Consider the following 16166-nt stretch of genomic DNA (forward strand, 5'->3'; position numbering starts at 1 on the left):
AGTTAATTATTAACAAAAACGTTATAACAAAATTAAATTCACAGAATTGTCGAGTCATAAGTGTAACGTCGTAGTTCCAATGACTCGTACTTCTAAGTTCCAAGCTGATGCAATACACCAGGCTTGGAGACCAAGTAAATACAAGTCACGAAACGTATGAATGTTATTTTCATAAAACGTCAATACTTTATTTTCCAAAGAAAAAGTAAAACTATGTCTTGTGCAATTCTGTTTAGAATTTAAAAAACATATAACAAAACAGTATGACAATCGACGGAGAATACAAAGGAACAAACACTTAAAAATTAAAGTAAATATAACATTGAAGTACGAAAGGAAAGGAGCGACATCAAGGAAACATTAATTCTTGTAATCAGACGTGTCGATAAGCTCGCAATTGCGCCGTACACATGTTCGTTTTATTCAATGATCGTTCAAAAATATAGAACAGAAAATCTACACAAATTAGAAATAATTTGGTTAGATAAATGTAAAGATAACGTTTTAAAGTTGAGAACGTTTTCAACTCGACTAGGATTGCTTAAAACTCTGCAAATAAAATCAATTTAATGTTATGTTAAAAAAAAAATGTTATCACGTGCACTTAATTCGCATCAAATATTACCAAGCATCCGAAATCGTCGAGTTATAAATACCTTCATCGCTATTTTCTGCGTGAGCCACATACGTGACAAGAGCATACATCGTAAATGATTGCCACTTTGTGCAGAAGTGAGAAAGAGAAAGGATATAGTTTTTTCTACACGTACTGACTACACACACAACATACACACGAAATTTCAATATAATCTATTGCCTACTTTAAATTTCAAACTTATAAATGTTCATCACCACCTCTCTGTGTTCCTACCACACGTTCGTTTAGATTCTTCTTGCTCGTACAACTGCCGTAACGAAGATTAATCTAGATAGCCTAGATTCAGTAAATGTGTTCATTTGTTTAGATTCGAATCTAATATCAAAATTAATTGCATCACATTCATCTGAAAAAATTAATCAAGTCAATCGAAGCTTTGCCTAATATAGCACTATGTTCATTTTTTTTTTTTTTTGTTTAAATACGCTTATTACATGTTGAATACATCGTGAGAAAAAAAAAACGATGACCATTGTCATGAAATAAACAATCCGCGATAGAGACGACGTAGAGACAAAGAACGTCCGCTATTTTAATTCGCAACAGCGTCTCACATTTTAGTTTTCCCAATCCAGATTATGCGCGTTCTCCTAAAATTCTTGACAAGTTTAATCTCGTAATCTTGTCTTTATCCGAAGATGTCTCTCCTTCTAAACAAGCAACTGACACGGCGGGAAAAACTGCTTTCTTACGCTAGATAAGTTAATAGATAATTCGTATATCGCGAATCTTTTGGTAGATCTACTTGGAGTCGGTCTCCATTTTGATCTCTTCCGCTTTTTTGTCTTTTTTCGAAGCCTCACTATCCGTGCCCTCGCCGTTGCTGTTATCGCGTCTTCGTTTTCGAGCAAATCGTCCTTTAAATTTCGGCGGCGGCAGTTGCTCCATACCTAGAACTTTGTGAATCTGGCGGAACGCCACTAATCGTAAAGCGTGCTGTGCGGATGCAGTAATGTCTTCTCTTTGTTGAGATGTCATGTTTCCTATCGCATCCACTGGCTCCTTTTCGCAAGGATCGGATAAGCCTGAAATACAGAGATATTTATGAACCAACATAGATTTTTCAACGTTATCTCTGAATCAATAAATGTCTTTATAATTTTAATCAGATTGCCATATCATCTGCGCATAAAGTGAAATATATGATTATGATACAGGAGAACAAAAGACTTGTACTCGAGATCAAAAATCACATTCACAATACGCTCAGTCTCGTCATCTTTTTCATCATTTAAAAATAAAATACAATATAATCCGACAAAATTAATTTTAAAAAATTACCTGGACTACCAGGTAGCAATATTCCTCCGGCTACACATTCCAAAAGTCTTCTTAAAGCTTCTCCGGGACTAAGAGGACCTCCTGCGGTGCTGATCACTTTCTCAGTCAATAATTCCAATGCCTAATTAAAAAAAAAAAAAAAATCGAATTATTAAAAATCGTAAAATCTTTAAAATATATGAATGACATAAAACAGTAAATTATATACTCACCCAAGGATTTAACGGACCCCATGTTGGCACACGATTGCACAGGTCGCGCATTATACGGATAACCATAACACAGCTCTGCAACGAGGTAGCTCTAGCCTGTTAAACAGGATTAACATTTCAAATACTATGATTAAATATACGCAATATGCATTTGGCTCTTCTGGAAACTGCTAAACTATCCTTTAATTGCTTTGTGTGGGCTTTAGCTATCCTCCCAGCCTCGTGCCTAATGCCCCTAATAGTATTAGCCCATATCAATATTACCGGGTGTTTATCGATCACTTTTTCCTAGACGTTAGTAGTATCGCAATAATTAAAAAAAAAGCCAGAGCTCGTACATTAAGGAAATTGTGCATATGTCTCAGAGCAATTCTAGGACTCGACTAATCTACAAAAAAACACCCGGTACACTTATGACGCGCTACTGTGTGTTTGTGCTTGTCTGTCTCTTTAATCTCCAAAGCTGTGCAGTCAACGCACATAATTGTTACGATACAAAAAATGGAACGAAATACATAATCTCACAAAAGCTGTATTGACGCTATATGTCGATTTGCTTTCAAGTTAAGACAGACCTAGAACAGACGCAGCCTAGGCTACAACGCATTAAGGACGATCCAGAATAATGAATTATACTTGATCGTAAAGCAATCGAGCAGTCTGCGTTAGTAAGAAAATAAAGAAAATCACATTCATTCTACTAAGACTGAAATAATTAATACTCGGATTGCGAGTACGTCTCGTGGAATAGTTCTTATTATTCTGGATGTTGAAATTCAAAGCAAAGCAGATGTAAATGCATCTAGCAGCAATTGCACGTGACTGTTGAGATACACATTTACATGTTGCTTACTTGCAGGATTTCTTGCCTGATAATATATCTGATCGTATGTTCGATGTGCGATTAGCTTTCTCTCCCATGTACGGACGATGCCACTGTTACCCATCACTTCGAAACTATTTCGGACCATTCCAAATTATAATAATAAACGGTAGTCCGAAACATAAACGTAAAATCTAAAACTCCGGGGAGAATATACAGTGGACAAAGCCGACTGGCGTGTGTTCAAAAATTCAGCGGATATTGAAAACGGCAAACATCGAACGTGATCAAATAAGCAATTCAGACAGAATCGTGTCGACGACGGGTCGGTTAATGATAAAAAATAAAACCGTCACAAGGCTGGAAGTTTCTAAGACTGCTTCTTTCTCTTTTACTTTGTTTTGACTCGATATTATTTTTAAGAAAGAGAGAGAGAGAAAAAGACAACTTGCGCGCGATCTTTTTTTTTTCTTTTTTTTTTTTTTTTTTTTTTGTCAAGAGAAAATAAAAGAAAATGCTTCGTTACATATCGCCAAACAAGAACGTGGCATCGACAATTCGAGTTCTTGAACTGAGAGTTGATGGATTCAAACCTGAAACCACTTGGCATGCCTGAGTGCAGCTAAAGCCTCCAAACACTTAGCCTTGGGAAGTACATCTGGTGGGTCTGGTTTCGTCACGGTTGGGGCCGCGGGCGTTGTTTGCAGTTGAGCAGCTTCCTGCTGCTGCTGTCCAGCATTATCTGAGATTCCAACAAAGAAAGCACAACACGCTTAGACAACACTTAGAGTGTTTGATCATGCCCAGAGATTTTAGGTATTCCCTCTCTCTATTAATATTCGTTTTAACTTAAGCACCTTTAAATTGTAGGCTATACTGTGATAATGCCAACGTGAAAAAAGAAATATAAGCCTGATCGAATGTAGTACGTTTGCAATGCACCGGATTCACCCCCACTAAAACGTTCTTTCTCCGACGATTTTTCTTAAGAACGCCCGACGATTCCTATCAACATCGGTAGTGTCACCTCTATCCGCTTAAAAGGTAGATAGCACCGATGTCGATAGAACGGTCGGTTAAAGTTCGGAGGTACGTAAATGCACATCGCAGAATGCGCGTACACCATTCGATAACAGTTAAGAGGGATTATTCTGTCTTTTTTTATGCATGATCAAAAAGTCCATAGTTTTAAGATTGCCTCAGCGTTGTTTCCTCCTATCGCAAGCGTGTCCACGTTCAACGAAATCTCGTTAGTATCGTTCGTCGATGGAGATTCTAGTTCAAATATTCATTCTCGAAAAAATATATAAATCGCTACTAAATGAAATAACGCGCGGCAATGGAGACCGATGTTTAATAACCGTGTCAGATTTACGCTCTTTTCTATAAAATTTATGTCAATAATGTTTGAGTATCGTTTTGTGATATACTCTTATTGTTGGAAGTAAATTCTAAAAAAAACTGTCGTGGACACACTAAGACACGCAGCTATATCGGAAAGGAAATTAACTTTATGTTAGAGCGTATGTACACTGGCAACCGGCGAATCGTCCTTGGCTGCCCTGCATCGTCCTGGTGCTTAAAAAAACTTACAGAAAATCGTCCGGGCCATGAAAAGAACAAACTAAATCGCAGAGTAGATCGAGAAAACGACATTAAAATAAAAAAAGTGCAAAATTTTGTAAAAAACCCCGCATCGCCTTCGTGGTTATCCTTTTCTTGGCCACTATAAAAATACGAAACAATGAAATCACCTGCAGTCACAGCTGACTTGGGTGTCTCACGCATCAACGGACTGGTGAGCGTCACGCTGACGGTGACTGTACCTCCGGAGACAGTTAAAGCCGCAGATTCTGGATGCTTTCCGACATTGTAAGTTTCCTCAGGAGCTACATTCTTTAATTCACCCGGTAAAATCTCCGCAACTTTATTGAGCAATGTCCTATGAAAATGAAGAATCTTATAAGTTAACATTAATATATGCGATTAATTTTTATTTATACAAAAAAAATTATTTAAAATACCTAGTAGGTTTCTCTGCGCACAAGACAACAAGACAAACGTGATTGTCCCCAGATAACAGCAATCCTTTGGCCAAGTTTCCTACGCGCATAACACCACGAAGTATTCTGGAGTCTTCTTTTTCTTTTTGAAATGAAAATAGATTCCCGTCGCTTCCATCTTCTTTTTGTGGCGTAATTGCTTTTTTCTTGTCGACCTCTTCTTTTTTCACTATATCGGTGTTTACTTGTGGAGTACCAGCGGGTACGGTTGCTGCTGTAACAGCGTTAGCATTGGCAGGAGTATTTTTTTTGCCTACAATTATCAATATATACGTGATAATACATAAAAATTTAAGTTTTCAAAAAATCGGTTTTAAAATACTCACTAGCTTCTGCCAATGCATCCGACACAAACTTCAATGCTTTCTCCGTATGAGAAACTATTTTTTGAACTGCCAGAAGTTCTTGTTCCTTAGGATAAATAGTCGTATGATGCGCCAATACATGTTTATCGTCCGACGAATCTGGTCGTCTTTGAGGTCCTGGGAACATCATTATAGGTGGTGGGCCTTGGAACGGACGCGGAATCGGTGGTGCGCCTGGTCCACGTCCATATCGTCGATACCATTCGTAGTATTCACATTCCTCTTCATAACGACGTCTTTCTTCCCAGTACATCATTTCCTCATCCATCATCGGTCCCATAGGACCTAATTGATTGATTTCTTCTCGGCGACGCAGATACTCGTCGCGCATTTGTTGCCTACGTAGTTTTTCCTCTAACATCTTACGCTGTTTAAGGCTCGGTTTCATGTCAACAACTAAATCAGGGTTGACTTTCTTTTTATAAGCAAATCTGTGACGGCGGCCTTTCATATGCATATCTTTGGCATTGGGATCGTTGAAACGACACTCGCATAGTTTACAATTAAAACTTATAATTTTTCCATCTTCGGATTTATTTTCTTCAATATATTCCTGGCCGACTGGTTGAATATCTCTCTCATCGACCGCAGCCTCTTCTACAGTTTCTTCGGCAACTGGTTCTTCCTGTTTAATTTCAGCAGTTTGATTTTGGTTCACTGTGCCTAAGTTTCCAGCTAAAACACACATAAAAATGCAAATTAATGAATATAAAATTGCATGAATATAAAAATGTTTCGTAAATTTTATAAGCGCCTATAAAGTTTTGCTAAATTCGAACCTTTAAAACGTAAAAAATAACAAAAATTTACTTACAAGCAACGAAGTTGATTTTAGGTGTTGCTGTCACGGTCGATTTCTTAGTAGCCGCAGCCTTTGCGGCTGCTGCTGGCTTTGGATTCAAAACAGTTGGATCCGCACTTGGTATAGGTTTACCAAGTTTAGTATGCAATTTAACAACTTTCTGATGTTTAGCACCTCTGATGTGAGCTGCGTAGGCATCATTTCCCGTACAAGTTACATCACAAAGTTCACAGCGAAGACTGTTGCCTGCTCCACGGGCTGGCGGCTGTTGCGGCACCTTCAGAGAAGCCTCCTTCTTCTTATGCTTCTGGCCCTCCAGATGCTCACGATAGGTTTGCGGTCCAGCGCAGCTGATCTTACAGACATCGCAATAGTGCAGTTGCTGAGGCTTAGGTGGCTGCTTCGGTCGCATTGCCTTCATCCCTCCCCCGCCAGCTCCAAATCCTTTCCGTCCGTAGCCCTGCCAACCTCCAGTCTTCTGGTTAGTGGAATTGCTGTTTGCACTCTGTTGGGCTACATACATAGTCGCAGCGCTATATAGCGCTGCGTCGTAGCCGGAATACGTTGTACTCGCCGTTTCTAAGGGAAATGAAATTGAAACCTCAAACTTTGGAGGGGTCTAAACCATTCGTATTTTCGCGCGGCACAAAACTTTTACTATTACTCATTTCAAGATGCATCAAAAGACAAACTACGAAGACTTCACAACGAAATAACGACGGAAAATTAGACGAACTCGAAAATGTGCTCCCGCACGGGAGCGGAAAAAAAGGAAAAAAAGAAAATTTCCGACTTCTGCTAAATCCTCGAACTTTATAACGATCGAGAATGTTAGCAGAGCTTTGCAAATCGTTTTGCATTATTTTTTATTCGTATCGTGAGAGGATCAATTTCATGTTATTAGTTTCTACGTCACAGTTAGGTGGTCAAAAGAGGACCGAAAACATTTAGAAATAAATGTAAAAAAATTCAGTATACTTACTGTTTGTTGCTGTTGATGGAGTAGCGGCGGGTGTAGCTGGGGCCGTGTATCCTGACGAATAAGTAGCGCTCTGTGTAGGATTCGATTGCTGATAAGCAGTGCTGGATGCTTGGTAAGTTTTAGCTTGTCCAGTAGTAGTAGCTTGTCTAGCAGTGCCAGTATAAGCACTAGTCGTACTATAAGCAGGCTTTGCAGCTTGATAGTGTGTTTCAGTCGTGGTATAAGTTGCTGCAGCAGCTGCTGGTTGTTGGTAATAAGTCTTGGTTGCGTCGTAAGTAGCAGCTGGTGCAGCTCGTCCGTAGCCGTAATCGTAAGTCTGAGCTACAGTGCCCGGATTAGCAGCTGCTAAAAAAAAAAATTAAATATATATATATTGCAATTATGTAACTATCATTATGAAATAATTTTAATATGTTGTACAAAAAAAATAATATTTAATCGAGATACAATAAATATAATATCTTCGTGTATCAATTTTTTTCCGTTCTCTCAAAGATAATTGATCTGCCGTTCGTTCGAGATATAACAGAACTTATGATTTTTCCTTACATTCAAGACTTTCTCAAATAAAATTTTGATATTAAACGCAACGCAACACAGAGCAAAATTACTATCTCAACAAAATTAAGTACTGAACAAGAAAAAACTATCGGACCTGGAAAAACAAAAGTAGTGCAGGTGCAGTCCCACTGGCTGCACCTGTATTAATTAATATTTTTGTTCCACGTGATATCCAATAAATGCGAAATTTTTGCGAATCATGGAAGGAAAAAATATTCACGCTTGAAACGAGATGAAACATTCGCGCAAGCTGTGTAATTGACCGGCATATTAAATCCGCTAAATTCCTCATGAAAATCGATCGCCGAGCACGAGAGCGGAGATCCGCGCAAGGCTCGCAAAGCACATTCATCGAGGCTTACCTGCGTACGTGGTCCCAGTCGCGGCTGCTGCTGCGGCTGCCTGATAGGTCTCGTAGCCGGTCGCGGCCGCGGCGGCAGGTCGCTGGGTGTACGTGGCAGCGGTTGCTGCCGGGGTTACCGCGTATCCAGCCTGCCCGGTCTGGTATGCGGCGGCGCTGGTCGCCCTGTGCGTGAAAGAGAAACGTTAGCTGGAGATATCGCGGCCGACATACTCGGCCGGGGCCCTTCGAGAGCCCGGGCGGAGAGTCGCGACGGCGGCAACGAACGCCGTCGAGAAGCCCCGCGGGAAGAAGAGCCCTTGCGCGAAGAAGACGCTAATTTCTTGCGGCGAGAGTAATGGCCGCCGTGCCGGCTGGGCCTCGCAGCGGCGGCGGCGTGCCGTCGTCGGCGACCACGGCCGGCTCTTGTCGCGACACGCGGCCGCATAGAGCACGCGGCCGCGAGTCCACGCCTGGCTTAACACTAAATACTTAGCGATAATAATAATGCAAGCGATTTCGTACCCATATTGCGTCCCGCCGTGGGTAAAGCCGAAATAATTGTTCTGTGCCATCCTTCCTCGCGGAGAGAGTCACGGAAAGAAGGACAATGGAGGAAGTTGTAGGGCGTGTACTCGACTGAACGGTGGCGGCACTGCCGCGTCCGCCGATTGGCCGGCCGTCGGCTTGACCGCGACCGTCGCGACATCGGTGACCGTTTCCGCGTGTGCACGGCGACGGCGCCCGGATCGCACTTCCGCGCGAATATACAACGCGCCCGCGCGTTCCAGACCTAGCGCCGTGCGCTACGCTACTCTGCTACCGTCTTCGTATGGGCTATATTACACATCGCACGGAATGGATGAGCGTGGATGATCACAGAAATAGAGGAAAAGAAGAAAAGGTAAAGCGAAAGATAGAGCGGCAGCGCGAAGGTACAGCAGCCTGCGGTGCGCGCGCGGGGAAATGAGAGGAGCGAGGGGGGGAGGGAGGGAAGCGGCCGGGTAGATCGCGGCTAATGCGGTTTCTTTTAGTCGTGCTTCATAAAACTTACTGTGTGTCTTTCGGTTAGTCTTCGGGGACGCCGGGGGGGTGGGTGGAGCGTGGATAGCCGCAAAGATCTCGCCCTGACAATAATCGTATGCGGGCGTTGCGTCGCCGGGCGACGCGGCGCATCGGACATACGTACGGCGCGCGCAGGGAAAGGCTCGCCGGGCAGAACGTGAGTGCGGACGTGCGTACGGTACGGGATGCGCAACGGCCGCCGCACTCGTTTGTCCGCCGTGCCGTATGGCTTGCCCGAAGGCGCAAGGCGAGCGCCAAGTCGCCGACGCGCCGAAGAAGCTCCAGGGTGCACCGACACTTCCTTCGTAGCCGGTGCCCTCTGCCGCCCGCGGACTTCCGCACTCGCCGCTCGGCCGGTGGCCTGATCACCGACGCCATCTTGCGATGCCCACCGGTGGCTATTTCCTCGTCGCGCTTTAGATTCGTGAAACGTTCGGCTCGATACCTACGATAACGTTGAGATCATCAATCAAAGGTAATCATTAACGGATTCTCATTAATCTTGACCCATCCCGACGATGGATGCAAAAATATTCGAATTCTCGTATTGCTGAGCGTGAGATATAAAAGAGCCGACTCTCGCGTAAGTCGCGACGAATATCTTGACGAAGCGCGAAAGTTGTAGGCATGACGATTTTTAATCCCTTTGCAACCGGCTTAATTATACTGATTTTTCAACTTGCCACTTTCCATATTCCACCAGGACACCTCCCGACACCAGCTATAATGCATACAGAGAATCTTCTTTTATTACTGAGCTGTTTCTTTCTGGCTGAGGCGAAAAATATCGTGCTGATCGTTACCGACGATCAAGATTCCGTTCTGGACGGCATGGTAGTATATTTTCTTTTTTTATTTTCGAATTGATTAGCTCTTGAATTTTTAATTATAATAAGACCGTTTTCATTTGTTTTATAATTTTAGACGCCAATGACAAATACTCTGAATCTGATAGGAAGTCAGGGCGCTACATTTACAAATTGTGTAAGTTACAACAAATGTAAAAATTCTTGTTGTATCTGCCTTCTTGCTCAAAAAGCAGACTCGCCGTTTAGTTTGTAGCCTCGCCAATTTGTTGTCCCAATCGAGCGTCTATTCTGACCGGACGATGTCAGCATAATCACCGCACGGTGAATAATTCTATCGCCGGTGGTTGCAGCAGCGCGGAATGGCAACAAACGTGGGAGCCGGCAACATTTGGCGCTCTTTTACGCAACAAAGCCGGATACACGACGTTTTACGCGGGCAAATACTTGAATCAGGTAGATTTTTAAGCAGTCACGTCGAAGTAGTCACCTTCGATAAGCAATAACGACGTTACTTTATTCTTACAAAAAGAATTAGTTATTAAAAAATTTGAAGTCCAACTGGATTGTAATTTTAATTAAGAATTTGATTTTGTAATTTTTGAAAAGCACCTTATGTCTGCAAGTATTATTTGCGAATAAAATGCTTTGAAATTTAACAGTATGGAAACCAAAAAATTGGCGGCGCAGCTCATGTACCAGTAGGATGGGATTGGTGGGCCGGTCTTATAGGAAACTCGAAGTATTACAATTATTCCTTATCTATAAACGGTACCGAGAGAAAATACGGTAACAGCCCGAGCGATTACTTTACCGACGTGATTGTGAGTATTTCGAAACATTTAAGAGCAAAAATTTTGTTTGATTCGAATAAAATTACATTTACTTATTTTTTTCAATGCAAAGAATTACAAATTTTTATTAAAAGAAAATTAAGTGTTTAAATCAAACAGAATTTTTTATTTTTATCGTATACAATAACTTTAAGACTCATCTTTTATTATAATTATTTGAGCTCGTGTTATGTAAAATAATTCTTAATAAACGATTTAAAAATATAAAAAAATTTACCATGTACGTATATTGCAGAACAATCTGGCTGCAGATTTTATCAAAGGGTGCTCCAGCGATCGACCCTTTCTCATGGTGCTGGCACCGCCAGCTCCTCACGCGCCATTCACACCCGCCGATAGACACAACGACAAATACAATGGCACGAAAGCAAAAAGAACGCTGAATTTTAATGTGCCAGTGCATCAGGTATAATGGCTATTACGAATTTTTTCTGAAATATTTATTTCTAAAGTTCAGTATTCTTGAAAAAAAAAAATAGGACAAACACTGGTTAATTAGAGAAGGTCCAACTCCTTTGCCGGACGATATAATACCAAAAATAGACGAGATATACAGAAAAAGGTGGGAGGCTCTATTAGCGGTAGACGATCTTGTTAAGAACGTACATGACTTATTAAAGGAGCGGCATCTTTTGGATGACACATTTTTCATTTACACCTCCGATAATGGATATCACATTGGTAAGTGATCTTTCACAACACGTTTGATAAAAATATTTAATAATTAAATAACGTACTGAACGTTAGGAAATAAAGACTTAAAAAATTCTCTTTTACAATTTATTCAGTTACTAAAAAACCTCCCAGAAAATTAAAATAATCCAGTATTAAATAGTCTTGATAAACTATTTATTCAATCGCTGCAATGGCCATTCTATCGTTTACATGACGAAATAATTTCGCGCTTTTGTCGTATTCCCAATCGATGATTAAATTTTCACCGCTAATTTCGAAAGCTCGATGTGTAACATATATTTTTCAATTACACTTTCGTATTGATAAATATTAAAAATTGTATTATTATATCTTGTGGATTTTTCTCTACGTGTTTGTACGAGGTGTGCATTATTTTCACAGGGCAATTCAGCATGCCGATGGATAAGCGTCAGCCTTATGAAACAGATATACGAGTGCCATTACTGATATCCGGTCCAGGAATCGAGTTGTCTACAATTTCCACACCAGTCAGCAGTGTAGATATCTTTATCACGATTTTGAGCATAGCTAGCGTGGATTATGCGTCAGATGGCATGACATTGTTTGACACATACCGTAATTTTACGCAAGATCGTACAGTTTTAATAGAGTACAGAGGAGAACGATCCCACAAGCTAACATCGTCCGGATGTCCGAGCGACAACGATATAAATGTCGCGGTAAGTCTCTTTATTCTTTAGACATACGTTTCTCTGAATTGTCGCGTTAATTGCATCGTACATCTTTTACAGCTGTGTGCGAAAGAAATGGCATGCAAGTGTGAAGACGCCGCGAACAACACGTTCAGCTGCATTCGCCGCGTTGCACCGAATTTCAACAACGTTTTTTGCGTCTTCGAAGACGATCAGGTATCGTTCGAGCTCTTTTAATACTAGAAAATGTTTTGCGCGTCGCAGATTTTTAATTAATTAATTTTTTTCTAGAAATTTATTGAAGCTTACGACATGAATATCGACGAATACCAATTGACGAATATTGGATACAGCATGGAAAAATCATCGAGGCGAAGATTCAGGAAACTTCTCAAGAATATGGTGATGTGTCAAGGCCCCACGTGCGTTTATACGGGATCTGGAAAAATTCGTAAGTAATTTTTATTTATAGCATTGCCTATTATATTTTTTGCTTATTAGCTTTTTATATTTGTGGAGTATAAGATTGTGTCACGAGCGTGCATCAATACACAACTTTTTGAGCGTGTTTCTGTCAAAATCGTATCCCTCTAAGGTATTGACGTATAATTTCGAATCGTCCTACGTATTGTCTGTGCCAGATCGGAAATAAGAGCACCCTGAAAGTTGTCTTATTTCGAATTATTGCATTTATGGAAATCGCCGTCGGAGAATACTCCGCGAATCTGGATATAAGAATAACTCGCCTTGCGCTTGGGAGAGGAGGGAAAGAGAGCGCGCCGCCCGCGACGGAACTGTTTTCTAAGTAAATATTTTTATTAAAGCCCCGCGGAGAGAGTCTCGAATATCTGAATAGCAATGGCGATATTCGCGATGGAAAAGGAGGAAGCGGTGGAAAAAAAAAAGTCGAGTGTTGAAGACAGAACGTAAAGGCTATATCGGACGTGTACATATTTATATTGCTAAAACGTTCCCGGTTCCTTCGAGGATTTGTCACGATGCGCGCGAAACAACGATTCTCGATATAATTTAGCTTGCTCGCGTTATTATTTTATGTGTAAGCGATATAAACCATTTCGATTCGCGCGCGATACGGGTGAGCGTAGAAAAATAATACGGGGATATACGCGATTTATATTGAAACAGATGAATAATTAAAAAAAGAAAAAAAAAGAAAATTTGGTAATACGATAGGGAATGTTAAACACGAATTAATTATTTTTATTTTAATTGTAGATAAATTCATAGTAGGTGTGTATCTCGTCTCGAGAATATCGCGTGATAGCTTTGTGCACGAATGTAGGTTGCACAAAAACAAAAAAAAAATAGAATTATGTGTCTTTTAGTGCACGTGCGATCAAAGAGTGGTTAGATGCCGACGCATGCACGAATATTCTTTAAAGTGCGACGAGATTGTGAGTGCCCGCGCACAAAGCGTCCCGAATTCGCCCCTTTCGGTGTCAAGGAGCGTGAGAGACGCTCTTTCACGTAACGTGAATGAACGTCAAAATGTTTGTAGACTGCGGTAGTAGCCACGGGCCCGTGGGCCCGTTTAATCGTTTGCACAGATGGCATTACGGCGAATCTATCGGCCGCGTGCGCGAAGATCGTCTTTGAGATTATTCGTTAGCGAAGTTGCGGGGGCCGCCCTCGGCGACAAAGCCGAAAGGGAAACCGAGACTTATTCCGCAAGATTTGCATTTTCCGATCCGCTCGTGGAAAAATGGACGAAAATAAATCGCGGGAGAAATTCAATTTTTGTACGGGATCGAATGCGGATGAAAAGGATTTAGAAAACTACGCGAAGAGCGACGTGATCGAGGAATTTTAATTTTCAATTATTACTCGGTAGAGCATTTCTCTAAATTGCACACGTTCGAGAACGAAATATCTCCCTTGCTTACGACCGTTCTTTCAGTTTCTTTCCGAATTACTGCGAATTGATATTTTATTGATATTATATACGTATAGCGGGCTCGATTCGATGCAGTTTGCGATGAAACTTAGTTGTATTTTCCTGACAAGGAGGCACAACGCGAGCTAGGCGATACTATTGTACGAGGATTTTGGCGGATCATTCGATCCTCGATCGATCGCTCGATTGGGCGTTTAGTCATTTTCGTTACATCGCTGCTGAAACGTGTAAGAGTCGGCTTGCGGACGAGACCTTTTATTCGGCGCTTATTGATCGTTCGAGCGAACGATCGTTTCCTTGTTGGCAGGGATCAATGGCTTTCGTTGCCTTTCTAGCCGTAGATCCAGGCTTTACTTTCGTCCCCCTTTCTCCTTCTATCCGGGGGTTCTAGCAGATACTTATGCCAAGTTGCACTTATATCGCAGGGAGAATTACAAAAGGGATCGATCTATCGTGAAAAGATCGCTGGACGATGGTGTACGGGTTTTTTTTTTTTTCTATTTTTTTTTGGAAAAAGATTTACATACGTGTATTAAACATATATCATATAGAAAAATTATGGCGCTTTTTAATTTGAAAGGAAAATAGAATTTTATGTTTTTTGGTTGCATATTCGTATTTTTTTACTCGCTGTTAATCAGCCATTTCTCGATATACGTTCAATCGTCAAATGCCAATCTCTCGATTATTACTTGGTAATGATAAAATATCATATAATTAAAATATTGTATAATAATCGTAACATTATGCAACCTTAAAACGATTTGGCGATCTGCGTCGTTATCACGATAACGACGGCTAGGAAAATATCCCGGTCTTTTGTTTTTTTCAAAGATTGAAAATTCACTCGTCGGACGCGCATTAAAAACTAAGCAATTTACAATCTCGTGCTCGCCATTGATCTGTCTTCAAACGGCGTCCCTTGTTATTCGATAATTAACCGTTCCCTCTTTCGATGCAACCCTGGCGCGAAGCGAAGCGTGTCCTCTGATTTTCCTTTGGCCGACTCGCGTCTTCTTTCCTCTCTGCGACTTCCACTTCGAGATCGGCAACGCGGAAAATGCGAATTTACTGTAAATTAGTGAATTGGAAAATAACGGAGTGGAAGCGCTTCTTTTCTGACGGACTTCGGATCGCGTTGAACGCGTAACGAGATCCGAGACCATAAATCATAATTGCTAAAACGGTCAAATTATCAAAGTTTATCTAAATAGACTGCGACAAATAGAAATCTTCCGAAACAGCCCAACTAAAAAGCTGAAACAATATCGTACGTCTATATTAAAAATAGAAAATATGACAGAAACGAACAATAGAAAGGAGAAACGTGTACGGTAATATACATAATAAGAAAAATTCTCCTTTTTTTTAAATTACAAATAGTAACATTTTGATATTATTTTTCTGCTTTGCATAATACTAATATATGTATAATTATAATTTTAATTATACTTTCTAATTAGTTTCAAAAATTATTCTCTTCTAATTACCTCTAATTACTGTGCTCTATTTGCTACGATTTTCTTTCAGTAGAACTTTCAGAAATTACCACTTTTTTAATGGAAAAATGTTGGAATCCCTTTTTATTTGAAGATACACGCTAAAATAATAGTTAAAAAAAAAAGAACAGACTTTTTGCCATAATGTGCTCGCTCGCTCGGCTGATTCGCCGGCTAATTATGGCCTTATCTAATTTCCTCGCGCGTTGGATGCCGAAGAGCATCGGCGGGGGATGGGGCGCGTCTTTAATTACCGATCCGTTTCTGCATAATGCGCCGCGGTACGCGGGCCCGGTGATGAAACTCGCATTACCGGTGCCAGCTTATACGAACTACAGTAGTCTAATCAAACACGGGGCTATTAACCGGGTCAACATTTCGAGTTTGGGGTACTTAGTGCCAAAGACTTCGCGGTACCTATGTCAATGATGGCGCGCACGCACACGCATTCATCGCACTCGAGCAACCAACGGCGAATGAGTAGCAAAGCGGCCGTGTCGAGCGGCCCTTAAATAAATATCTAATGTGCCCGACCCCGGCTGAAACCCCCTTTTCGGTCGGTCCCCGCCAATATTGTTTTAGGCACGGCGG

At 41.1% G+C, this 16166-nt stretch overlaps 2 protein-coding genes across 8 annotated transcripts in view; one reads left to right on the forward strand and one right to left on the reverse strand.

Annotated features, from left to right (window-relative positions):
* Nucleotides 1–397: 397 nt before the first annotated feature.
* Nucleotides 398–8744, reverse strand: Zn72d (Zinc-finger protein 72D). 5 transcript variants are annotated; one of them, XM_070659314.1, is made up of 11 exons: nt 8613–8744; nt 8110–8273; nt 7187–7528; nt 6217–6783; nt 5364–6077; nt 4999–5290; nt 4729–4916; nt 3568–3716; nt 2152–2247; nt 1940–2060; nt 398–1683 (listed from the first exon to the last, which is right to left on the reverse strand). In XM_070659314.1, the coding sequence occupies exons 1-11, from the start codon at nt 8660–8662 to the stop codon at nt 1400–1402; spliced, it is 2967 nt and encodes a 988-aa protein (XP_070515415.1). In that variant the 5' UTR covers nt 8663–8744; the 3' UTR covers nt 398–1399. The 5 variants fall into 5 exon arrangements, with proteins under 5 accessions (XP_070515415.1, XP_070515418.1, XP_070515417.1 ...); XM_070659317.1 differs by having other exon boundaries at nt 6217–6672; nt 7187–7531; XM_070659316.1 differs by having other exon boundaries at nt 4999–5248; nt 7187–7531.
* Nucleotides 8745–8848: 104 nt separating this feature from the next.
* LOC139104099 (N-acetylglucosamine-6-sulfatase) overlaps nt 8849–16166 on the forward strand; it is a 45972-nt gene continuing 38654 nt past the window's right edge. For 2 of the 3 annotated variants that reach the window (XM_070659328.1, XM_070659326.1), the window contains exons 1-10: nt 8849–8991; nt 9856–9986; nt 10077–10136; nt 10208–10414; nt 10621–10782; nt 11048–11218; nt 11292–11493; nt 11890–12188; nt 12261–12377; nt 12453–12612. In XM_070659328.1, the coding sequence (XP_070515429.1) occupies nt 9879–9986; nt 10077–10136; nt 10208–10414; nt 10621–10782; nt 11048–11218; nt 11292–11493; nt 11890–12188; nt 12261–12377; nt 12453–12612 (1486 nt within the window). In that variant the 5' untranslated portion in view covers nt 8849–8991; nt 9856–9878. Of the gene's footprint in view, nt 8992–9155; nt 9628–9855; nt 9987–10076; nt 10137–10207; nt 10415–10620; nt 10783–11047; nt 11219–11291; nt 11494–11889; nt 12189–12260; nt 12378–12452; nt 12613–16166 lie in introns of those variants that run through there. The other variant, XM_070659327.1, reaches the window with a different exon arrangement.

Source organism: Cardiocondyla obscurior, linkage group LG07 (genome assembly GCF_019399895.1).
Source record: "Cardiocondyla obscurior isolate alpha-2009 linkage group LG07, Cobs3.1, whole genome shotgun sequence".
Classification (NCBI taxonomy): Eukaryota; Metazoa; Arthropoda; class Insecta; order Hymenoptera; family Formicidae; genus Cardiocondyla; species Cardiocondyla obscurior.